We start from the raw sequence: 26,583 nt of genomic DNA, 5'->3' as shown, positions 1-26,583 counted from the left end.
ATCTCAAGTTGTTATAAAAAATTAAATTACAAATACAATTTGTTTATTTGCTTCTTGGGGAAAAAATCTCTTGCCTTTAGAGATACAAAGTAAGCACCTGTTTAAACTTAACAAATTGTGCTCATATCCTGGCACGTGAAACTAATTCTGCCCTTGAAAGAAGCAGGTACTACGTGTGAGGTATGTGACAGTTGAGAAAACATCTCCTGCTGTTTGAAAACAATCAAAATTGATTAAGGCCTGGTCCCACCTGTCACAGATAATATATGGAGATCAATAATCTATTAATAAGTAAAGACATTTTGTTGTGGAATTTTTTTTCTTACCATGACATTCAGTTCGACTCAATTGATTAGGAAATACAATTGGTGTCATGTTGATTTCACTCTCTATCTAAAATGGTGCCCAGATGAATTGGGAACTGAAAAACTAGCACTCTGTGTAAGAACTGGGATCCAGTTGAGCTCTCAGTATAGTTAATTGGTTTGTGCTTCATGATGACAATGAGAATTAAAGGGGATCTGATTGAAGAGCTGATCTAAGGTTAGTGTTGAATGTAGTAATAGAAAAGGCAATGTCAGTAAGCGTGAACACAGCTATATGTAATTAAACACTACATTATCCCTCAATAACAAATTTTCCTGCAGTACCTTTAATAATAAAAGTGGTGGTGATAGGATTTGGGAATTAATGAGCAGGTTATGGTTATAAACATATCAACATACAGCTTTACCAGGAGTCCACAATTTTTTTCTGTGAAAGTCAGATATGAACATTTTAGGCTTTGCTGACCAAAAATATCACAACTGTTTATTTCTGCCTATATATTGTGAAAGCAGCCATAAACCATACATAAATGAATAGGCATAGCTGTGTTTCAATAAAACCTTATTTGCAAGAACAAGTGATAGGCAGACGTGACCCTAGAGCCAGTTTGTGGACCCTTGGTCTAACCATTCTGGTAGACTTAACACTCACATCTTTCAGATCTTTCTGCCTCTTTTGTTCTTTTTCAGATAATACCGATATTTGTATTATCAATTTTTCCTTGTTCTAGATTAACGAGACACAGATCATACTACACAATGTGAATGGCTCTACAACATACTAGCTGTTCTCTTCTCTATGAAACGAGGATAACAGTAACTGCCACGATGATTATAAAAATTAATGAGATAATGAGAGAGAAATGCTTGCCACTTAGTAGATGTCAAAAAACACAAGTGGGTTGTTCTTCTCTCTTTTACGATACAGTTTTTACCTGAAGTTTCTGTTTAGTTAATAAGATTTTAACTTTGATATATATATTTTTTCAATTTCTTGGATACCTTTGGAAGACTCCTCAAAGATCCATGCTGCTTAAACAAGCCATAGATTTATCTGCTACATAAAGTGGTTGAAGAGATGAAAAAGACTACAACAATCATTTGGCCAAGCCTCTGATTTTACAGAAGAGAAAATATGCCTCATAAAGTTAAATGACTTGCCTCAGGTGATAAGACTTAACACTGAAATTTGATCGTCATTTGGAGACAGTCAAAATACTTGAAAAAATTTGAGAGCACCCTCATTTTTAAAAACATCTAGGATGGATGACTTAGGGCCACCACTAGCCCATATGGTGTCTTTTTGAAAATTACAACAAGGCATTCCTTCTTCAAGACCCTTTTACTGGTCAAAAAAATTGTTCCTAAATATACAATTTATTACAGCAAAACACTTTACTACCCTCTAATGGAAAATTGCCATAGTAAATACAGAAATCTTTAACGTCTATGATATGATTGGTTCTCCCTTAGATGCAATGCATAATTTACACACCTGTGCAAAGTCGTTAATTTTGTCTTTATATTTTTATAGTATTACTGGCTTACATTTGCTGATTGTTTGCAGTGGAACTACATCTGCCAGATCCGAATTCCACTGGAAGGAATTCAGTGAGAAAAGCTGGCTGTTCTGGAGTGCTACTTGTCAGTTACTGACAATTAATCTAATAACTTCCTTTTTCCAATCTTGTTTTAGACCTAATACTCATTCTTAATTTTCATTAATTAGTAAGAATTACAAAACACATTCCTAACTTGTTAGATTAAGAGGATACAACCCTCCAGTTTAAGTTGTCAGTGTAGTAAAATCGAACGTTTCTAGTACCTTCTAGTTTCCTGTTAATTGACAATATGTGCTACATCACTGGTTAACAAATTCATAAACCCTGGGAATCCCACTCCCAGCCTGAGAACTCATGAAGCTGGATTGATATTGTGCTCCTCTTTGTTACACTGGAGACGATTCTGGGCTGTTGGCAGGCACAACTAACCAGACCCTTGGCTCCAATAATCTGAGCCTGATTCACAGTGAAGCTGGCACAGGGTGAAACAAACCCCCATAGAAACCTCATAACCCTGACAAGGAAAAAAACATGTTTGCCTTAATAGCAAACTATTGATAAAAGAAGATTTATTCTCCTTAAGTTCAGAGAAATAATTAAAAGGAAGTAGAAGTCAAATGGGAGCTGGGAAAGAAACTGAAATAGGTGCTGTAAAACCTGGGGAAGACCAACAGAAAAGATGAGAGAATAGCAACTCCCAGGGGCATGGATTGTTAAAATACTTTTGCAATGTTAGAAAATATTTGGCTAGCACAGTGGTTCTATTTAGTTCTGGACTATGGTGAAAATTGCACAAATGGTTCATCAAGTAAGATGCTTAATGAAGATAGTGGTGCTTTGCATCCTCTTATTTGTCTGTCCATATGTTAATTATTGATGTTTTCTGGATTTCTTCCCTGTTTTTTTTTTTTTCTATCTATATGTGTTCTTTCTGGGTGCATGCATCCTACTAATGGCATTGAATACCATCTATGTCTTAAATCAATCCCAATCTTTCTCACCTGAGCTTCAGATTATCTATACAACTATTTACTTGACATCCCTGTTCAGATATTTCCAAGACTTCTTAAACTCAATGTAAATTTAAGAATTTATACTATAAATTAGTATTTCTCAATGGGGCCACACCAGGTCCCCTAAATGAATCATTCATGTGATTACTTATTTCAAGAACTGGCAACCACTATCACCCTAGTTGCTCTCTATAAAATCCTTGATGCTCTCTTTTATCCAACTTCCACATTCACCAAATCAGGACTTCCTCTTCTCTATTAAACTTATTGGCTCCAAGTCTTTCTACCCACATACAAGTTGTCTTGATCAGGCTGCTATTACATTTTATGTGGATCGTTGTGACAGTCTTTCACCTGGCCTTCCTCTCTCCAGAATTACTCCCCTAATGACCATACTCCTCACAGTAGACACATTAATCTTTCAAAACTGCAAATATGGTCAATGTTCTTACTCTCAGCTGTCTCCCCATTCCTCCCAGGATAAAGTTCAGACCTATTAGAGCCTCAAGGGCTCAGCATAAATGTGCCCCTGTATATCTTTATAGTCTCATCTCATTGCCCATCTCCTTACAAAGTATTATCCAATTCTTGAACTTCGTTCGCCTCCTTGAATAGGCTTCCCCTTTCTTGTTTTTGAGCCTTTTCGGATTATGCTTTTTTTTCCCTAGATATTCATCTCCCCCTAAACTTTTACCTGGTTAACTCCTAGTCCTCTTTTTAGGTTGTAGCTTAGGAGTTACTTTCTTGAGGATTCGCAAGTGTGAGTTAGATATTTCTAAAGGAGCCTATACTATTTTTTTCATAACACAAATTACTCTGCGATCTCATTGACTGGAGGCTTTTGAAAATATGTGGAAGATTTTTCATTGTTACAGACTCGGGGCATGGTGTTGCTGACATCTGGTAGGTGAGGGCGAGAGACAATAAATCCCCACTGAAAGAAGCCACTCAGAGCAATCAGTTTCCTTAATTTATTAAGGCATCATATTACTATAAAGTCATTTCAGATACCTTTGTGTTTTAATTTGTTTTGATGATAATGATTGTGTTAATATTATCACCCCTTTCAAATCATGGGTGGGTCTATTTGTGCATCAATAAAAGCAGTCTTTGATTTCCCTTTCCATGGTCAAAAATAAATAAATAAATAAATAAATAAATCCCCGCTGAGTCATACACATATGGACAAAACTATTTCCACCACATCAGTTGCACTCATATCTTGGCCTTACCATCACACGGCAAACCTTTGGACTTCCGACTGTCAGCCTCTCTTTGCCTGAAGGCTTTTTTTGACAGTAAAAGCTCTTTTTGCTCATGATCACAGCAGCCCAGAAATGCCAGGACTTGTGACCTTCCCCACTTCCGTTCTCTTCAGCCAACCTATGACCCATGGGTGCTGATATATCAATCGGCTAGCTCCTTAGTTTTTTGGATGGGATAATTTGGATGTGGATGTCTTCTATGGGCTCCCAGAATTCTACAAAGGGATTATATTCCAGTTATCCACTTGAGAAACTGAACTGATACGACATCCATTATCAGCCTTTTCTTCCCTGACTCATTTTCCTCCTGACAGGCATTAAAATCTTGTCACAGGTTCTGCTTCTATAGTAATCCAAACTAAGATTCCACTAGACTCTTATGTGTCCTCAACACCTATCATGGTGCCTAGCACATAGTAGAAATTATATATACATATATAAAATATAATACTGTAAAAATTTGTTATATATATTTTAATTGTATATAATTATACCATATATAGTGTAATTGCTTGTTTTATATTTATAAATAATTGTGTATATATATAATTTCTGAACAGAGATGTCACTTGTATGTATAACTAAATGCAATTACAATTATATATAAAAACAATTATGCCATATATATGGTATAATTATTTAATTCTGGCATATACATATATTGCAGAATAGTACTGACGTGTTTAAAAGCCATGGTACAAAGATGTGGTGAAGGTGGAGGTGGAGATAAGGGAAAGTTGTTACAGGCTTGGTTTGTATGTAATGTGGATTTAGGTTATGTTTGAACATTAGATGGTAATGCTAAAGAGATACATTCTTCCCTATCATCTGTTCCTTCCTGGAGTTCATATGAAAATTTCCCCAAACCATGAGGGTGGGTAAAGAGCATCAGTATGAGTTTGAGCCGGCCCTGACTATCAACATCACTGTGTAACCATAGGTTTAGGTCTCTTCATGGTTGACAATACAGGGGGCAGATAGGATCGGCTTTGTGCTTCTAAAAGATTAGACTGAGTGTTGAGAATGAATCAGAGAAAGGGGAAAGGGCCAGAAGAAGACATAGTCTGAGGCTACTGCAGTATTAGAAGAAAAGATACTTGAAAAAAATGATTGGATGGTCATAGCATCATTTAACAATTCTTCTCCAGTTTGCTGAATTTGGAGCAGGGAACAGAAACCACTCTAGGTATTTTAAAGAAAAACTCATACAAGGCACGAAGACCAAGAGTGTATACACATAGCTAGGGTTCCATGATTGGGAAGCTAGAATCAGAAGCTACTGCCCTTACTGCCATGGTTCCAATGCTAGGTATTAGAACCCTGTTGCAGAAAAATTATATTGTTACAACTTTTCTTACCAGCAGGGTGCAAGAGGGCAGGAAGATGGCTTCTGTGAATTTCTGTCTTCTAAATCTGTGTAAGAGCATCTACAGGGTAGCCAGCAAGTCAGAAAGCATGAGTAAATACCTGATAAATCATTTAATATTACATTACAATGCATGGTAAATAACACTGTCTGTCTTTCCAAACCTGTGACTCCCTGTATTTGGTGGAACATACTTCATCCAGGACCCTAGCTGCAAAGGAGTCTGGGAAATACAGTTTCTAGCATTTTAGGCTTTGGAGTGTAATAACTGTTCTAGTTACTATTGCTGTGTAACAAACTACCCCAAAATGTAATGTCTTAAAACAGTAGTCACTTATTTTGTTCATCAACCTATAATTTGGGCATGGTTCAGTGCAAACAACTGGTCTCTGGTCCATGTAGCCTCACTTGAGATGTGTTGATACAAAGCTGGAGAATCCATTTCATGACAGCCTGCTTACATAGCTGACAAAATGGTTCTGCCTGGTAGCTCATCTGGAGCCGCGGGCCAGGGCCTTTGTTTCTTTGACGTGGGTCTTTCCATGACTATGCAGGTTTGGCACAGCATGGTGGGGCTGCTCCAGGAGCAAACATTCCAGGATAATCAGGCAGAAGCTGCATTCTCTTTAATGACTTGCGCTTGGAAGTCATGTAGCATCACTTTCACTGTAGATCCAAGAGGAGGGACCACAGACCCTGCTTCTCAATGGGATGAGTTTCACAGAGTCACATATAGGACAGAAGATATTGTCGGGCTGTTTTTGGAAAATATAATTTGCTGCAGAAAGGTTCCCTAGAGGGTGATTGGCTGTGAAAATACAGCAGTTACCCTAGTTGTCAATCTTTCTCATTGGCCTTGTCAATATTTCTTCAACAGCCTTAATAATTTTTTTAACAGTTCATTTTCTTCTCTAGGTGCTTTATTGAATCTTTTTAGGTATCCCCTTGGACATAAAAGTAGAATACCATATAGAAAAAATGTGGAACTTTTTTCATTTAACATTCTCTAAAAAGCCCAGGAAACATTCAGTTTTAACTTCCTAAGTCTCTTAAGTTACTTCCCTGAAGTAAAGGTGCTATAACAGACTTTGCTATTTTAATATTTTTCATAAAGAACTTTAATGCTGATAGTTTTCACTACAAGGCTTTATTAAATAAATTAGCAATGAGGATAACAATTACTTGCATCAGTTCATTTCTTTGTATGGATAATCCAGAACTAAAGCAACTCTCCTAGGATTGAAGCAAGATAATAGATATCTGAGAGATACTGGGGGATGGTTCATGCAAAAGTGAAATATTTCAAATTAGTATATTTGGAGCAGTTCTCTAAGGTCAGTCTGTGCTTCTTGTAGCCTGCTTAGAATGTGTCACAGCTGATGGACTGATGATAATTTTTTTGTATGTAACAAGAAGTTTCAACTTAACGCCTACAGTTTGTCTTACTCCCACTTCCAAATCTTATTTTTTTAAAAATGTTTTTCTTATTAAAAAAAAAAAACCCTTGGTAACTACAACTTAATATCGAGGATGTTTAGATTCCTAAAACTGGTGCAGTGTCTTACATTTATATGTCTTAACACTTAATGCCACCCTCTCTAACACACCCATGTCATACTAATGAGGAAGGGATCGCTAATGTACCAGAATATGTTGCAATTAGCAAATGAATGATAATAATCATGGTTTATAATATTAAAAAGCATGTTTAGTTTATCTTGACAAATGTGCAGATTTTCCATTTTCCCTAAAGAGTTAAATTCAATTCAATAAATGCTTAATATTTCTGATGCACTATTTGTAAGCAGAATTCTACTATCACATTTTAAAATTTATCTGCTAATAAAGAGATTACAGTTTCCAAGTTTTATCTATTAGAGAAATAGCCTGTCACAATAGGTACTAAGAGATTTGAGGCATTCAGATAAGAAATATTAAAATTCAGTAAGATTTTCACTGTATAATTTGAACAGAACATGCATCTGTTAAATATTTGCATTGATTTTATATGAAGAAGCTGCTGTCATAGTATCTCAGGAAGTATCATATTGGAACTATGATGGACTCTGTAGTCCTTATGGAGGTAGCTAAAGAGATGGATTATGCTCCTGATTAATAATACTTTTGAGATTTCAAAACTGCTCTCCATGATTTAAAACTGGAGATGCATTAGAACATCCTTTTTCAACTGGAGTAATTTACAAAGGTGTTACCAAAGAAAAAAACAAAGAACAGATATTTTGCCATAACTAGTAAATTTATTATGTTACGTAACATTGCCTATACAGTGTCAGGTTTACAAGGAAAGGACTATTAAAGACAGTATTTTCATTTTAGGTAAAAATCAATGCATTTTTTTTTCATTCACCTAAAATATTGTGACTGCTGTTAGTGTGCCGGGCACTGTTCTACATGTGGGGATATGACATTAACAAAAGAGTCAAGGCTCCTTTTCTCATGGAGCTTATATACCAATGAAAGGGAAAAATAACAAATATAATGTCAGGAAACAAGAAGTGTTATGAATAAAAATAAAACATGATAAAGAGACCAAGAGGTCCTGGTGGGGGTGGCGGAGAGACAGGCTGGCATTCTGCTGGTGCGCATGACTCAGTCTCTTCTGATTGCTACTGCTAAATATTTCTCAGAAGGGAATGCCACTTCAGACAGGCTGATCAGAGAATGCTTCTCTGAGATGATATTTGAGCAGAGACCTGAACCCATGAGTGAAACAACAGGACTCTAACACCCTGCCATGCAGGTCTCAACAGTCTAACTCTTTTGGAAAGTGAAAGAGTAGTAAGGTAAAAATGTTCATACTATCTGCTCCCCCAAATAACACAACAATTGGTCCTAAGGAATAATCCTAAACCTGGTGAAAAGCTTTTCTGCACAAATAAATGTGTATCATTGTATTGTAATAGGAAGGATTCGAAAGAGCCTAAAGAGTCAATATGAGGGGCTGGGCATGGTAGTTCACACCTGCAATCCCAGTACTTTGGGAGGCTGAGGCGGGCAGATCATGAGGTCAAGACATCAAGACCATCCTGGCCAACATGGTGAAACCTCGTCTCTACTAAAACTACAAAAACTAGCTAGGCGTGGTGGCTTGTGCCTGTAGTCCCAGTCACTTGGGAGGCTGAGGCGAGAGAATCGTTTGAACCCAGGAGGGAGAGGTTGCAGTGAGCTGAGCTCCCGCCACTGCACTCCAGCCTGGCAACAGAGCGAGACTCTGTCAAAAAAACAAAAAAAACAAAAAAAACACCAATATTAGGAAAATGATTACAAGAGCCATAGTATAAGAACAGGGTTTCTCTGTCTTGGCACTATTGACATTGTGTTCTGGGTGATTCTTTATTGTGAGGACTGTCCTATGCATTCTTGAATGTTTGGTGGCATCTCTGGCTTCTACCCAGTAGTTGCCAGTAGCACCCCTCACCCTCTGGCCAGTTGTAATCATCAAAAATATCTCCAGACATTGCCAGACAGTGTCAAATGTCCCTTTCTTTGAGACCACTATACAGAATGGAATAATATATAGCCTTGGCAATGGTAGGCTTATAAATTATGTGTAATAAAAAATGCCTATATCACTATAAAAAGAAGCATAAAATGTATTCACAAGGAGACCACAATTATAAAAATAAAACAATATATGGAAAAAAGCTGTGAATGTGTTAAACACAAGGAATGAAATTTTGGTGTCAGATGGAAATAATTGAGTGAGACTTACCTGACTGACTTACCTGGCTTCATTTATTTTCATTTGTCTCATAACTCATTATTGCCTCAGAGTTAAGGATCAAGGAAAGAAAAAATGTTACTGTATCTGACAGGAACTTTCTATCTGTTTCAGAATATATTTATTAACATTTATGTAAGAATGCATAATTGATATGATATACATGTTACTGCATAATTATTTGCTGTTGGACAAGACTCTGTAAGTCACATTACTAAATAAATAACCTTAAAGGGTAAAAAATTCTGTATCTCCTCAAAGGCTGCTTGTCCTTGGGACAAAGGCTAAGGGAAAAATAGACAAAACAATTAAGGTGACATGTACTACTGATTCAGATCAGCTTATGATTAGACATTGTGGGTGGTGATAAAACAAAACTGTAAAACAAGAGGACAAGGAGATAAGGTTAGAAAAGCAGCCAAGGAATTCAAAATTAACCTTGTGTCCTTCCTCCCTGGGAGGAGAAATAAGAAGTACATTAATTCTTTTTGTACCTTGTAGAGTGGCGCTTATCACCATTTGGGGATTTGTTGCACTACTATTTATGGGACTTTTTTGTGTGCCTATTTCTATTTCATATCTCCCATGACTATTGCTTTAAAAGAAAAGCTCCCATAAAAAGGAAAGCTAATTAATTTTAACTCTATTTTAAAGACATGGTGAAAGTTTCTTGATATTGCTTGAGGTAGCTGGAGGCTCCCTGAAGTGTTGCTGCTACAGAGCAATGGTTCTGAAACTTTAGCATGCGTTAGATCGTTGGGCCCTGGCCCGCAGAGTTTCTGATAGTTAGATGGGAATCTTAGATTTCCATTTCTAACAAGTTCCCTGATTTTGTCGATACCACAAATCTGGGAATCGCATTTTGAGAGCCACTGGTTTAAATAAAACTTCTCTGGCTTCCTGTTCTCGGCCCCGAGCTGAGCATTCTTAGGGATCAGTGAGCTCCTTTGTAGGCAGTATTCTAAAACTCTCCTGGCCGAGGGAGGGGACTGCCGCAAGCATCAAAGTCTGCTTGATATACTAATGATTCCATTTTCCTGCATTTCAGTTCCACGTGGCTCTTGGATCTTGATTTGCCTCAACATGGGACCTCTTCTCTTTTTCCATTCTGGAATTTTTTTACCTCCTAGTCCTTGTCTGTCTATGCCTTTTCCAATCCCCTCCTAGACCTCTGCTTGTATTGGAGTCTCTGACTAGCAAATCTGCCTACTTCTAACTCCCAGCTAGTTTCTAAACTGGAAGTTCCCAACATTTCTTGGTACATGATGCTCTTAATTCATCAGTAACATTTTCATAATTCTGTGTCTTGGTCCATTCAGACTGCTGTAACAAAATACCATAAACATGGTGGCATACAAACATAGGTTTATTTCTCACACTTGTAGAGGCTGGGAAGTTCCAAGATCAAGGTGCCCGCAGATTCGACGTCTGGTGAGGGCTTGCTTTCTTACAGATAGCTGTCTTCTCAACATAATCTCACACAGTGAAAGGCATGAGGGGTCTTGCTCAGGCCTCTTTTATAAGGACACTGATCTCATTCATGAGAGCTCTGCCCTCATGACCTAATCACCTCCCAAAGGTCCTACTTCCTAATATTACCACCTTGAGGGTAAGGGGAGAAACTGTCGGGAGACATAAACATTCAGGTCATAGCACTCCCCAAGCCAAAAGAAATACATAATTGTTCTGTTCATTAAGTGGTTAAGTTCAAATAATTCAATAGTAAAAGTTTGTGCAGTGTCTGCACATATTGCTATGTTTTCCTCACAAATGGAAAGTTTTGTGACTTCCCTGTGTACCTCAATGCACAGTTTGGGACCCACCACTCTAAACCCTGTCCCATCTTACTAGCTTTTTTTTTAAAAAAGTTTTTTATTTATTTTTTATTTTTTGGTGCCATCATCATAGGGGGACCCACGTCCACAATTTTCTGCCACACACGCTTCAGCACAATGCTCCACAAGCAAACACAAATTAATGGCAATATTTATATTTATTTTTGCAATTCCTTAGATAAAAACCATTTGAACAATGTTTGGTAAGGTGTTATTCTCATAAAAACTTCTTTCAAAACAAAGGTATTTCTATTTTCCACAAAAGTTAAAATTACATGCTGAAACAAAGTTAATGACTTAGATAACACAATACACTGTCAGAAAACTGGTAGAGTAAGACCAGATCATGAACTACATCATTAAACTAAACAATTACACAGAACTAGAAAACTGACTCAGTAGTAAAATATAAAATCTACAATTATAAATATAAATTTGGTCCATGGAGACACTAGGGCAGTATTTACAATAAGTAACAGATTACTTCTACTTTAGGTGAATACTGCAGTTGTAAAATGTTGAATATCATAGGGAAGAGTGTTTTATTTACAGTCTACTGTATTAAAAGTTATATTTCCAGCAAACGTGATGATTGCTACAAATACAGCTAAAAATTTGACACTAAAAACAAACATTTTCTGTAGTTGGGAATTCCTAATCTCTATAAATTGAAATTTTCTGTTAAAGTCAATACAGAAAAAAATACCATGATTCCATTCTTAGAAATACTGTAAAATTCAATCATTTTAGTTCAAACATAATAAGTAAATTACAAGTCTTGCAAAAAGGCACACATTGTTAATGATATAAATTTGGCAGCAGAATCCTATGTCATGAAAGTTACTGTCAGGTGATGGGAAGTCAACAGATAACGACTGATTTTCCTGCCTAATTTTAGGAAGAGGAAAACAATGCTCAGATGTGAGTTCCCCCGCCCCTTTCTGTGTTAAACTAAAGACTCTAAGCTCTCAGCTAGATTTCCATCAGGCAATGCTGCACCATTACTGTCCAGAGATGTGGATGGATTCTCTTCCTGCCTTGTGCTCACAAGGCTGAGGATCACTTTGTAGAGAAACTGATATTGCTCCTAGAGAACAGAAGATGGGAGGTTATAAACAGGATGCTCAGTGAAGGCATACATTTCTAAAAAGAAGAAATATTTTTAGACACACTTCAGCAGTGTTCACGAAAGGGCAATGTGTTAAGGGCACTGTTATACTCAGCAGATGTACACAACCTATACTGATGTCTCTTTCTGATTAAATTAATGTTGCAATTGGCAAACCATTCACTGACCTAGAAAATTAACCTACATACATTTGCCAATAAGTACTTAATTCTTATCCATGAAATCAGAAGGTGATGAGACAGGGTTCTGTTAACTTGTCAGGGAGACCGTTTGGCACTGGGCACCTGGAACTCACTCAGAAACGAGTTTCTTCTTCTTTCTCTACTTGTTAGAAAATCCACTGGGTCTGCCTCTTTATGGAAAGATCTCAGGAATGACTCTACTGTCAGCCCAGGGACCCATGTAGAATGCAATCCTTCACAATATACACTGTTCACCAATAAGAAGAATTTCACATTCTATCAGCCCAACTGGTCCTATGCCCTGCTATAAGCAAAGTTAAGTACCTGCTCTGCTGTGGTCTCAGAGTAGTGGCACATGGAAGAATAAAACAGTTTTTCTCTTACAGATGCCATCTCAGGCAGTTTGGGGACAGGCAGCTACAGAGAACCTGAACCAGTGAGCAGCATCATAGCTGAGAACCATTAGGCCTACAGGTGAAGCAGTGCATAATTAAAAGCATTCACAAAATGTGCATCTCCAGAAAGCAGTTTCACCCAGTACAAGCTTGATACAACTCAGTGGCCCTGAATGAGACTTAATAGGGGCTCCTCTGCAGTGCATGTGCACGAAGATAACCTTGACCTCCTGCCAAATGGTCTGGGCTGGGGCTTTGAAGAAGGTCCCTTTATAAGGCCCTTAAACAGACCAAAGAGCTGAAGATGAGCCTATGGCTTCTACATTCACCTAAGTTTATTTGCATTGTTAACTATTGTGCACAAAGGCAAACATGAGATTTAAAAGTTTTATCCATAAATTTTCTGAAGTATACATTTTAAATGTCTGTTGTTCTATGGATTGTGGACTTGTAATTCAGCTTGAAAACTACATACTAATGTTATCAGTTAATAAGATCTTTCTTGATACATGGTAAGATTTCAGCAGCCTCTAGGAAGTTAGTAGTACTCCATCAGTGAAAAATTTGGTTCACTGCCTTGTTACTTACAATGTCAGCGAAGACTCCTGGCCTCATCAGATTGATCATCTTGGCTACCTGGTAAACATCCACGGAATTTTCTTTTTCTAGTTGGTGCATAAGGGTTGTCAGGGCACAGAAAGTTCCTGCCGTCACTCCTCCGTGCCTTGTAAAAAAAGGAAAAGAACAAAGACTCCATTGAGATGCACCACTCACATTTAGAACTCTCAAAGCCTATAGCCTTGACAACTTTGCAGTGAAAACACTGAAAGTTTTAATGAATTGTCTCTCTTCGCTTTTTGCACAAAGAACTATGATTTAATCTGAGATACTGCCAAGTGTTCATGATATTAGTAGTGGCATACTTTACAGAAGTTTAATATTTGCTTATGGTTTATTATTTGTATACTATGAAAGGGGTTAGCAATAATAAAAAACAAACTGAGAGTATCATATAAAGACATATATAATACATATATAATGTATATGTATTATACATTATATATAATACATATATAATATATGTATAAATACATATATAACAAACTGTATTTTATATATTTATAACATAAGTTCAGCATATGCATTTTTTATTTGTTTATAATGGAATCCTAGGAAGATTTACTGGATAAAGTTTCTTGTTCCTGAAAAATAAAAATCTTATCAATTTCACTTCTATGCCAGGAAATCAATGACTGAAAATGACTCTCTGGTTGGCTCCTGTAAAATTTCACTGCTAAAACAGTGACTTAGTATACAAAGTGTTCTCAGCATCAAATGCAAGAGAAGATACTTGTGATCATGACCCCATTCTCTGTCTTCAACAGGGACTTTAAGTGAAGTAAAAAAAAAAAAAATGTTCTGTGTTAACTTTATTGATAAGATGCAGATAATCCACCATGGCTGAATCATCACAGTGGGTTCAAAGCATTAGGTTTGTCTGAAGACAACAGAAACATACATATGCCCAGAGAATGTGCAGGCGTGAAACAATGTTACATACGGAACTTACTCATCATGAACAATCATGGGCCCATCCCTATTGGCAGCTTCTTCTTTTATAACACTTATAAGTTCAAAAGTTTTACTAATGGGGCTATCTGGATTTGGCCATTTAGGACACTGAAAGTGCCTCACTTCAAGTACATAATCATCCTATAAGAAGAAAAAACAAAGTATCGTTAGTGACAGTTTATGAGGAGTGGAATCATTGAGGAAAATCAGGAATTACAGTACGGTAATAAAACCCAATGGCAGGCATGAGTGAGCAGCCATAGTTGCAGCACATTCTTCACCACAGAAGGAAGAAACAGTTGTGATGCCACATACACCATGCATAGATTTACTCGGTAGAATCAAAAAATGTAATTTCTTTTTTTATTCTAAAAATAAACTCAGTGGGTGAAATATGCCAATGCTTACAAACCATGAAACTATGCACCAAAGATGTATTTGCACTGCTAATTTCAAATTTATAAAAAAAAAATCGCTGGTGTTAAAATTTGTTTTGAAAATAGCATACACTTTCTTCATAGATTTCTTCAGGCTTAAGTAAAAGAAGGAGATTGTATGACAGTGAAGGAAACGCTGACAAGGAGATAGAGATCTAGGTTCAAGTCGGATCCCGATTCTGATTCTTTCTTAAGTGACCAACAAGACTGTGACTTGATTAAATCCCTTAAACCTCTTACCCCCAGCTTCCAAAAGTGTACTTTAAAAAAATGATACATTTAAAAACAAGTAGCAGAACCTAAATTTTACATAAAAGTGCAAAGGGACAAAATAGCCAAGATACTACTAAAGAAGAAAAACAATAGAGGAAATTAACTTATCATATATCAAGAATTACTCTAAGGTATAAGAAGTAAAACACTGCCATTGTGGCTGAGGGATGAACAAAGTGACCAAAGGAATAAAATAAATATCCTAGAACAAGCATATGTGTGTGTGTGTGTATGATATATATATATTTATATATATAAAATATGAATGACTAAACTGATATTGCTAATTCATAAATAATGGTGGGACAATGGGTATCATCATATGGAAAATAATGAAACTGAACCCTTGTCTCACACAATATAATACAAAAAGTCAATTTCAGGTGGTACGTTTAGAAAACAATGTAGGATAGCATCTTCATGATTTCAGGGTAAACGGTATGTTTTAAAGATACTAAATGATGGTTTCCTTTTAAAGGCCAGGAATAAAAAGATCAATAAATTCATGTAGATTAAACTTCAAAACTTTTCTTTCACCAAAAAAACAAAGAAAAAAAAAAGAATCACAAAGAAAGTAAAAAAGTCAAATCCCAAACTGGGAGAAAGTATTTGCAATATATGTAGCTGACAAAGGATTAGTATCCACAATATAAGAAGACCTCTGATAAATCAATAAGTTATAAATAATCTAACCGAAAAATGGGCAAAAATCATGAACAGACACAGTACAAAAGATAGAATCTGAATGGTCAATTAATTTAGATAAAAATATTATTTCTAAAACATTTTATGTAAAAATATTATTTATGTAAACAATTATGTAAAAATATAAAGTTATGTTGAAAACTTCATTTTCAACAAGAGAAATGCAAATTAAAACTAACAAGAGATGCTGTTTCATTCCAAACACAAGCACTGGTGAGGATGTAGCGATTCCAGATCACTCACACATTCCTGATGACAGGATACCTTGGTAGGATGACTTTGGAAAACAATTGACTTCACTTAGTAAAGTTACAGAGAGTTGAAGATGATCCAACACAATAACACAGCAGGGGAATTCCCAGGGTATCCCCAAGGGGAAATTTTGCATGTGACTAAAAATATTCATATAGCACTGCTTGTAATAGCAAAACCAAACCAAGACAAAACACAACAAACAAGTAATAATTTGCATGTAAAATTAAAAAAAAGAATATGTATTATCTGGAATGCTAAGCAGCAGCAGTAAATGAATTTGAACTACACCCAAATACATGGATAAATCTCAGTGGGATAATACACATAATTTATATAAAGTTCACAGATATTTAAAAGTAAGCAGCATACGTGTGAAGGAAAACAAAGACAAGAATTAAATGATAAAATAAGTCAAGAGAACAATAAACACTAATTCAGGAAGAGGCTACTTCTGAAGTGAGGAGAGGATGAAGGTGATAGGGAGCACATGAGACTTGATGGTCAAGGCCATGTTCTATTTCTTAAAGTCAATGGTGGGTAACAGTAATTTAACATAATTGTTAAACCTTGCACATATAATATAAACACCTTAAATATATTCAATATTTAATAAATTCTTAAAAATAGTCCTCATAACAAATACATAAATAAAAGGCCCCTAGCTTTTGAAAGCTCAGTAGCGTAGACCTTCACTTGTCTACTAACCTCAAATGTTGTGATATTTGGGTAAAGTGCTTAAAAATGTCTGAAGTTAATGAAACTGTCCACTTTAGTCTTTCCTTCTTTTCTGATCTTTGTTATAGAAATACATCTATATTGATCCCTGGGTTGGGTACTGGATTATCAAGTTGTCCATAATAGCTGATTTACATAGATGAGACACACTGAATTGGGATCAATCAGGAATCTGTGTTATCTAGTTTATTTTCTGCATAATATTAGGAGAAAAACAGTGCTAATTTCCCAGTGCTGAGCAAGATATTAAACATGATCAGTGATCAGGATAATGGGTGTGACAAGATAATAGGTATCTAATGATTATTACTCTTGTAATAGGCTTTCTTACTAACTAGGAATAATGAAAAGAAGGTATGAGAGATGGCAGATCTAAATGGATGCTATTAAAGTGATCAGGGAATAATCAGAGGTAAAAATTAGCATGGAATATTAAGAGCTCTCAGGGATCTTAGGGGCCTTCTAGTTCCTGCCCTTCATTTTACAAATAAAGACCTAAGTCTTTTTTTGTTTTAATGAGATAGGATACTACTCCACTGCTATGCTGTTTACATTATTAGTTATTTGTATTATCAAGTTTATATGTATTGGTCACTTAAATATTCTAGAGAATAGAGAATCTTCTTGTATACCATATATGTACTAGTTTTCAGAACTAGAGAAAACTGAAACATTCAAATTATTTGGAACATGATTTAATCTTTGTCAAATTGAGAAGGTACTCTGAATCTCACATTCCTTAGACATCATTATTAGTATCTTTTAGTATTTTACTATAGCTCTACGTAAATAAATTATTGACAAAGAATTCAATAATAGATATTTGCATATAATTAAGACTTTAGAAAACAATGTATTATCTTGTAGATAACAGCAGCATCTTGTGTAACAGATAACCAAGACTTTAGTAAAATTTTCCTAGTTCATTGTACTTCATGTTTTCAAAGCACTTCATTTATCAACTTATTACATCACTATCACTCATCAACTTTCTACATTGGTAGAGAATAGTAAGTTTCAGTAGGCAGTATTTTTCCCATTTTACTTAGGAGAGTTTAGGCAGGTAGTATTTTTCCCATTTTACTTACAAGGTAAGGGCTTACATTAAAACATGAGAATTAAAATTAATACACTTATTCTTTTACTGTGTTTATTTTCCGCCTAAGTTCTGTCAACCACTAATCTGGAGTAAATGAGCTTTGATTTCCTGTGTGTGTAAAATTCAGGAATGATGCAGTGATGGCTAATTGTTCAGTGATTCTATACCATTTTGAAAATGAAAGTGACAAGGTAATTTGATTATTTGTGTAATTGTCTCAATTGGGAAAAAATCAGAATCATGCTTTTCATTTCTAGGAAAGATCCCTAGATTAGAATATGTTTAACATGTGTTTAAGATAAAAACCATGTCATTTAACTTATATCCTTACCTGTGTAGCTTCTAAGATAAAGTCCTGAATTATAAGTTTTTCCTCATTAGTTAGACATTTGTGTTCTTCAGCCATAAGAGTGACCTTAAAGCTCTCACAATTTATAGGCTCATCTTTATTTGGCCAGTAAACAAATTCATCTTCTGCCTGGAGAATTGCAAATGAAAGAAGAGTCTATATTTTAATTAAATGCCCAATAAGTCAGATTGTGAAATAGAGTTAATTGGTTGGCAGAGAAATTTCAACTCCAATTTTTCTTTGAATCTGAATATTTACTCTTAAAATCTTCCTGGTGCCTTCAACTAGATTGATGTGCTGAATAAAATATCACACTTGGGAACCCAAACTATTGCTTTATTATTTTATGCTCTTAGCTTATCAACAACAATGATAAGCTTATTGCTTCTGTAATTGACAACTGAGTAGAGAAGATTCAAGTGATTTTAAGAGCTCAAAAATTTCCAGCCTCATGTGTAATGGTCACACAATAATTTTATAGACAAGAACTGAATATCAAAGCTAAGTAAACATGTAAAGCCTAAATGAAATATTTACTTTATTTTACTCTTTGAGTTCTCCAAACACATATAAAGTGGGGGATAGGATATCCCTGCTTTTCTAATACTAAAAAAGTCCTTCCTATACTAGGAACTCTCTTAATTCTAACTAGGTCTTTTTTTTAAAGAAAAAATTAGATACCTCTTTAAACTCAGGGAATCTCTAAATATTCCAATACATTTTATTTTAAAAATGTAAATAGAAGCATATAGGCTGATTTCTTTCATGGCTGTGATTCTAACTTTCTAAAGCCTAATTTTGTGACATTTCTTAAAATCACAAAACACACACATTTAATTTAAATTTACTTTCATTTAAAACTTTTATTCATCACTTTGACCTAGGAGATTGTATAATGAAAGCAGCCCAACAGTAGAAGGGTGTACCTTCAATGACATTAGTTTATTAGTTGAAAACAAAATTGCTTTGCTTGTTTGTATGCTGGACTTTTCACTATTTGTAACCTGATATTCCCCTGTAAAGAAAGTCCCAGAAGTGGTCTAAGGGACTTACCATGTTTTGGCCATCAGGAATCATCACCACCAGTTGGGCATTATGGTCCCATATCATCCTCCAGAAATCCTTGATGGTATGGAGGAGAGGGTGCTGGGTAATGATGAATTCATTGCTCTGGTAATAGCCCTACAAAACCAAAGAGAAGACAAAAACAACACTGGTGTATGCCTTTAAACATTCAGACAAACATTTATACATCAATCTTAAGTCAAAATAGTCTTTTGAATTGCAGATTGTGTTTATATGTAGTAATATGATTATTATAGCCAATGCTTACTGGGCACTTCCTATGCTAGGTGTGACACTACGTGTTTTTTGTTCTCTTAAGTCATTTGTTCCTCACAGCAGTACTGTGAGATAGGAACTATGATCCCCATTTTACGGATGATTAAACTGAGGCTTTAGAAGTTAAGCATTGTGCCCGTTTGCCTTAAGAAGTCAGACGTAGTATTCAGGGTTACCTATCATCTTGGAGTGAATGCTGATGATTTTTATCTTTCCTTGGCATTCCTTTTAAATATAAGTTGGACTTTGTTATGCCAGAAGCAGGGTTCAGTCGCCCTTGATACAGTTTCCAGTTCTACATTGTCCCATCCACCAGTTCCTTAAAGTGATCGATTCAGGTATCTAACTTACAAAATTGCTCCATAGTGACCATTTCACTATGGAACAGCCTGCTTGGCTGGCCTTACTGACCCTCACACCTACCTGGACTTTGCAGATACGCCACAGTAAATACCTTTCAGTCACTACGTGACCTCCTGGGACTTGTGCCTGCTTGCTTTAAACCCATCAAGTAAAACTCCCCATGGAAAACCTGCTTGGACAATGCCCTGGACCCAATAAAGGCATTGGTCCCTGGGTCCTTTTCTCTCTTTCCCTGCTTGCTCTGCCTAAGCTCTATGCATGTGGCCTCCAGTGCCATGAACTCCTCAGGGTCCATAAATACTAAAAACTCTGAAATTTCACACTGTGTTTCTGTCATTGAAGACTTCAGGTGAGACTGCTCAGTGGAACCCATGCAGGTGAATCCCATATAGGTGCTCTTTCGTCTGGGCCTCTGGTGGTCACTGAGGATAGTAGCTATCAGCTAAGCTGATAGGGAAACGAACGGTGTCATTAAAAACAAACCTCTAGCTGTACACCTGGCAAACTGCTTTGTGGATACTGTCTCTTACTCCACAGAGTGGAAAATCTACAGGAGAGTTTACATTTCCCACTTCGGTGTTCAGACACCTTGGTTGCCGCTACAAGAGAGGAACCAGGGAGACACCATGCATATTTTGCTACAGATACCGAGAAGCTAGACCTATTGGATTAATTGTGATATTTATATTGTTACTAAAGTCCTGGCTCTTCTAGCCCCTTCTGCTTTCAGATCCCATTCCTAGCACCCAGTGGCTCATTTGAAATGTGAATGTATTTAGATGCCACTAGCACACATCCCTGTGTTTCCTGCATAGATATTCCTTAATATTTTCTTTGCTGGATAAATAGAACAGAGGTTTTGGAATAAGAATTAGGAGGTTTTCATCAGAAGCCAAACTCCATGATTCACTGACCTTAAATGTTAGTGAAGGTCACACAACAGCTACTAAAACACTCATCCCTAACACAGAAGATGTAAATGCAGAAGAAAAGCATTGTATCTTTAGAAATCCAGGTCCCAAAATGAGCCCAGTTTGCAGGGTAAGAATCATGCTGCAAACCTGGAGTAGTGATGCCAGTGAGGCTGGGCTTTGCTGAAGCCAGTGAATCCTGGGTTTGCTCAGGGGTTCTACCTTAGTGAAGGAAATAAAGCCTTTTAGACAAGCAGGTATAAGTTTTATATCTACTCATCAGCCCTGAATGGTGAGTTTGTGTTCCTGCATCTACTTATTGGTCTTGCTTGAGGTTTCTGCAGTCCCAGCACACATGAAAGCATGCTGTTATTTCAATTGTTGCTGTGGACTGTGGGCTTGCAGTCTACAGATTTAACTTATATTTACCATTCATGTTGCCCATGCCTGTAGTCTTTGCTTCTGGCAGCCCATTCTGGTTTTGATCCCTGTAACACAAGCTGGCAGACAGTCTCCTCAGTGACTTCTCTGACTTACCATGATATAGGAGGCATTGATGTAGTCTGTGCCTTCTCCACTCAGGGATGAAATGCCAACTCTTGATCTTTCCACTGGAACACAGAACATTCATTGTAAAACAAAAACAAAAACAAAACGAAACAACAAAATAACCCATGCTCACAGCACTGTACCATCTTTCCCCCATGCCAGATGTAAAATATAGCTGCATTTTTCAAGTTGAAGTGTCTCTGATCTGTAAGCTAATTTTTCTAGACATTTTGCATTTTTAGATAAGACTTCAAGGGGTTTATGAGTCCTTCGGAGTAGTTACATATTGGACAAAACAAGAAATATCTGCACGTGCTCCATTTGCTCCAAAGGTATACAAATATTGCCAAATTTCCTATAATGCTTTTATTATTTGAAAAAAGTTGTTTTTTCAAGGTTCAACACAACTTACCAGGGATGATAGAAGAAGTTCGATTCTTTTCCCTGTTGCATTGCTTTAGGGCTGTAGAATAGTCACTCTGCTGTATATTTGACTGACTCAGGAGCTGGGCAAGAGAGTAAAAAAATATGAAGGTTATTTCATTTAAGTCCTCGAAATACTCACACACACACACACAAACACACACACCAATCAAGATAAGATACTGATTAAAAATATTTGTGAAATATTTTCCAATAATTCCTTGAATTAAACCTTGTTTTAGTGAACTTCCTGGAGCTTCTATGTTTTACACCACGGGAGTTAGAAGCAGCAAAGAAATCTCAAGTAATTCTTTTAGCATTGAGAGAATCTTCCTCACGGCTTCCACTATAGATGTGCAACCTCCATTTCCTCTATTGAAATCTGACGCAGATGTTTGGAGGTAAATTACATCATGTGTGTGTATATACATATATATGTATATAATTCAATTTTATTTATTCCTTCTAACTGTTACTACTCCATTACATGAATAATCTACATTCTGTTTATCTACTCAACTAGTGAATGGGTATTTGCAGTGTTTTGCAATTGTATAGCTTTATAGCTATGAGCATCTCCTGCATGTTTCTTAATGTGCACACGTGTGACGGTTTCCATAGAGCATTAGGAGTATTCAGTGTTTAATTTTTGACAGTCGGATAAATGAAAAATAATATATCATGGTTTTGATTTGCATTGTCTTAATTTCTGTGAAATTGTGAATTTTGGTGTTCATTAGTCATTAAGATATCTTCTTTGATGATTGACTTTTCATATTTTTTCTTTGTTGCCATTTATTAATTTGTAGGGGGTTCTCGCTGTCTTGAATGTAAATCTATAGTGTGTAAAAAGTTGGAATCGTCTTCAGTTTATTTAGTAACAGAGATTTACAGCCAATTTATTTTTTTTAATAGCTTTCTGCAAATTATTGTTTTACTTAAGAAGTCCTTCTCTATCCTGAAGTTATTAAAAAATACTTTCCAATGTATGCCCTGCCCTGCCTTCCCCTCCCCTCCCCTCCCCGCCCCTCCCCTCCCCTCCCCTCCTCTTCTTTTTTGAGACAGGTCTCCACTCTGTCGCCCAGGCTGGAGTGCATATAGCTTCGACCTCCCGTGCTCATGAGTTCCTCCTGCCTCAGCCTCCCATGTGGCTGGCACTACAGGCGTGCACCACCACACCTGGCTAATTTTGGTATTTTTTGTAGAGATGGGGTTTCACCATATTACCCAGGCTGGTATCGAACTCCTGGGCTCCAGCAATCCGCCTGCCTTGGCCTCCCAAACTATTGGGATTACAGGTGTGAGCTACTGTGCCCAACCCAATATTTTCTTTTCTAAAATGATCTTACAATAGTTATAAAGGTTTGCCTTCACCTTTAGGTAGTTAATCCACCTTGAATACATTTTGATGTTTGAGGAGTGGTAGAGATATAATGTTACTTTTTTTGACATGAAAATTTTCCCAATGTTATTTATAGATTAGTCTGCTGTTTCTTCACTGATATGTAATGTTATCTCTACCACATAATAGATTTCCTCAAATGCATCATTCCTCTGCTAGATTCCTCCATTTTCCAATACTATTATATCACATCATAAGTCTTCCATATACAGTACAACAGAATTCTTGTATTATTATTTCCTTTTCAGTATGGATGAGATATTTTGGCTCTTTAATTTTCCATGCTAAATTAAAATCTGTTCTACATTTTCCATGAAAAATCCCGCCGTAAATTCGATTGATACTGCATTGACTTCTATAGTCAATGTAAGGAGAAGCACTATCTTAATATTTCCATGTATCAACATTATATTTTATTTGGGCCTAATTTTATGCTCTTCAATTTACTTTTATAAATTTATATATTTACTGCACATTTTGTTAAGTGTCTTTTTTGAGATGATGAAGTTTTTGCTACTGTTTTGTTATTGTTAATGATTGGGTTTTTTATTGTTCTAATACATTTTCTAATCACTCAAAGCTAACAAATAACAATGCTATTGATTTTTATGTATGTTTGTTAAACTCTAATTAAAGATAATTATTTTCTCTTTTGTTTCTCTCGATATTCTTTGCAGGTGGTTATATTATCTATCTGCAAATCCTTTTCTACCATTATACATCTTTCTAGTTTAATCCAATTTCCAGGATGATGTTGAATAGTAGTGCCAATAATTGACCTTCCTTATCTTTTCTTGAATCTATTATGAGCATTTCCAATTTTAATTTTTATGTATGATGTTTATTGTAGTTTTATGATAGACACTTTCTAGAAGGCTAAGAAAGCTTTCTTCTATTTCTGGTTTACTAAGAGTTTTTTTTTTTTTTTTTTTTTTTTTTAACTGAACAATGTAGAATTTGACTACTTTTCCTGTATTAATTGACAGGGTCATGTTGTTTCTGTATGTAAATATATTAATATTTTTCAGTGTTAAACCATCTTTCATTTTTGGAATAAACTCTATAAACTCTACTTGCTCATGATATTAAAGAAATACATTGCTGGATTTGAGTTGCTGATATTTTAAATAAGATTATTGATACCAGTCTATAAGTGTCTTATTCTGCCTTTGTTCAGTTTTGGTGTCAAAGTTATATTTGTCCAATAAAATAGCTGGGTTAGTTTTTCACCTGGATTTTTTATGCTAACATTTGGAATTTTATGTTCCTTAAAAATTGGCAAAATGTGACATCAAATTCTTTTGGGCCTGGTTATATTTTGAAGGTGGGATTTTAGGCGGCTCATTTGATTTCCTCAATGGCTATTGGCCTAGTTAAATTTTCTATATATTTTTAGAGTATTTTTATTATATTTTTCCGTTAGAATTTTTTCTATTTTTCATTTCTTTGGGTACATAAAAGGTGTAATATTTATGGAAAACATGAGCTATCTGATACAGGCATACAATGCATTATTATCACAGGAGGGAAAATGGGGCATCCATCACCTCAAGCATTTAACCTTTGTGTTACAAACAATTCAATGAATGCTTTTAGTTATTTAAGAATATACAATAAATTAATCATTTCATATAGGTTTTCAAATGTATTGTCACAAATATGTTCATATTATGATTTTGTGTTTAAAAATGTTTCTAAATTATATCTCTCTTTTTTATCTCAATATTATTTACTCACATTCTTTCCTCCCTTTGTCAATCTGGACACAGGTTCATCTATTTTAATCGTCTTTTGACAGAACCTGCATTAGGTTTTGTTAAAGCTTTATTTAATCATTTAAACTTTCTATTTAATTTTTAAAACTTTCAAAATGTTATGTAGTGCTTCTTTTGACCTTTAGTTCTAAAGATTTTATAATTTCCTCTTAAATATGTATATTATTTAAAAGGGTATTTTTAATGCCCAAATATCAAATTTTTTAGGGAAACTTTTCATTGTCAATTTCCAATTTTTACTGTATTACATTCTGAGAAAATGACTGGTATGATATAGATTCCTTGAAATTATCTCCCTTTTCCCTTTGCATCTATTAACAGTTTTATTTTAGAATATGTGTGCAATGGGCCAGGCGCAATGGCTCATGGTTGTAATTCCAGCACTTTGTGAGGCCACAGCAGGCAGATCGCTTGAGCTCAGGAGATGGAGACCACCTGGGCAACCTGGTAAAACTCCATCTCTACAAAAAATATTTTAAAAATTAGCCAGGCATGGTTGTACGCTTGCTATAGTCCTAGCCACTCAGGAGGCTGAGGTAGGAGGATCACTTAAGCTAGGGAGAGGAAGGTTGCAGTGAGAGATTGTGCCTCTGCACTCCAGCCTGGGTGACAGAGTGAGAACCTGTCTCAATTAAAAAAGGAATATATGTACAACACCCACCACATACACACGCACACACACTCACCTTCTCTTCACAGAGAATAGAAACCACAGAGTACTTTCTCAGCCTCCAGCCTTAGAGCCTATACGTGTACTACTGTAAACATTTACGTTTTACTGCTTTTGAACACTAATCCCTTTAACTGTGTCTTGAATCCTGCCTCTTTGTACCACTCAGGGTCTCTGCACACTCCAATTATCTCCCTTCCCATTAGTTTTTAAAGAAGCTCCCATGTCTCATATTAAAACATAAGCAAAGAAAGCCCAGACAAATACCCCCCAAATCTTACTCTCTAACTCCAAGTTTTCTTATAGTCATCTTAAACATTCTGTCCAGAGTAAACTTTTTTTTTTTTTGGAGACAGAGTCTCGCTCTGTCGCCCAAAGTGGAGTGCAGTGGCCGGATCTCAGCTCACTGCAAGCTCCGCCTCCCAGGTTCACGCCGTTCTCCTGCCTCAGCCTCCGGAGTAGCTGGGATTACAGGCGCCCGCCACCTCGCCCGGCTAGTTTCTTGTATTTTTTAGTAGAGACGGGGTTTCACCGGGTTAGCCAGGATGGTCTCGATCTCCTGACCTTGTGATCCACCCATCTCGGCCTCCCAAAGTGCTGGGATTACAGGCTTGAGCAGAGTAAACATTTTTAAGAGCTATATAATTGTCATTAATTCCTCAAATCCATTTATTCCTTAACTCCCTGTAATCTGGCATCAATGCTATACTTTCCAAATGGCTCTTAGGCAAAGGTCATCAATGACTTATTTCTAAATCCAATGGCCTCCTCCATTCCCAACAGACTTGATTTGTCATTAGCACTTGCCATCTCTGTTCACTTCCTCTTTCAAGAAACATTATTTACTTTGGATCCTAGTATACCCCGCTGTCCCAAATTTTCTCCCACCTTCTGATGCCACTTTTCCCC

At 36.1% G+C, this 26,583-nt stretch overlaps 1 protein-coding gene across 3 annotated transcripts in view; it reads right to left on the bottom strand.

Annotated features, from left to right (window-relative positions):
- Positions 1–11,248: 11,248 nt before the first annotated feature.
- PTPRZ1 (protein tyrosine phosphatase, receptor type Z1) overlaps positions 11,249–26,583 on the bottom strand; it is a 193,437-nt gene continuing 178,102 nt past the window's right edge. For all 3 annotated transcript variants that reach the window (XM_025380029.1, XM_025380031.1, XM_025380032.1), the window contains 7 exons: positions 21,817–21,910; positions 21,393–21,466; positions 19,294–19,422; positions 18,223–18,369; positions 14,386–14,528; positions 13,404–13,539; positions 11,249–12,196 (listed from right to left, as the gene is read on the bottom strand). In XM_025380029.1, coding sequence (XP_025235814.1) covers positions 12,056–12,196; positions 13,404–13,539; positions 14,386–14,528; positions 18,223–18,369; positions 19,294–19,422; positions 21,393–21,466; positions 21,817–21,910 — 864 coding nt within the window. In that variant the 3' untranslated portion in view covers positions 11,249–12,055. The remainder of the gene's footprint in view (positions 12,197–13,403; positions 13,540–14,385; positions 14,529–18,222; positions 18,370–19,293; positions 19,423–21,392; positions 21,467–21,816; positions 21,911–26,583) is intronic.

This window comes from Theropithecus gelada, chromosome 3, assembly GCF_003255815.1.
Source record: "Theropithecus gelada isolate Dixy chromosome 3, Tgel_1.0, whole genome shotgun sequence".
Classification (NCBI taxonomy): Eukaryota; Metazoa; Chordata; class Mammalia; order Primates; family Cercopithecidae; genus Theropithecus; species Theropithecus gelada.
Note: the sequence above shows the minus strand (reverse complement) of the source record. Positions and strands in the feature narration are given on the sequence as shown.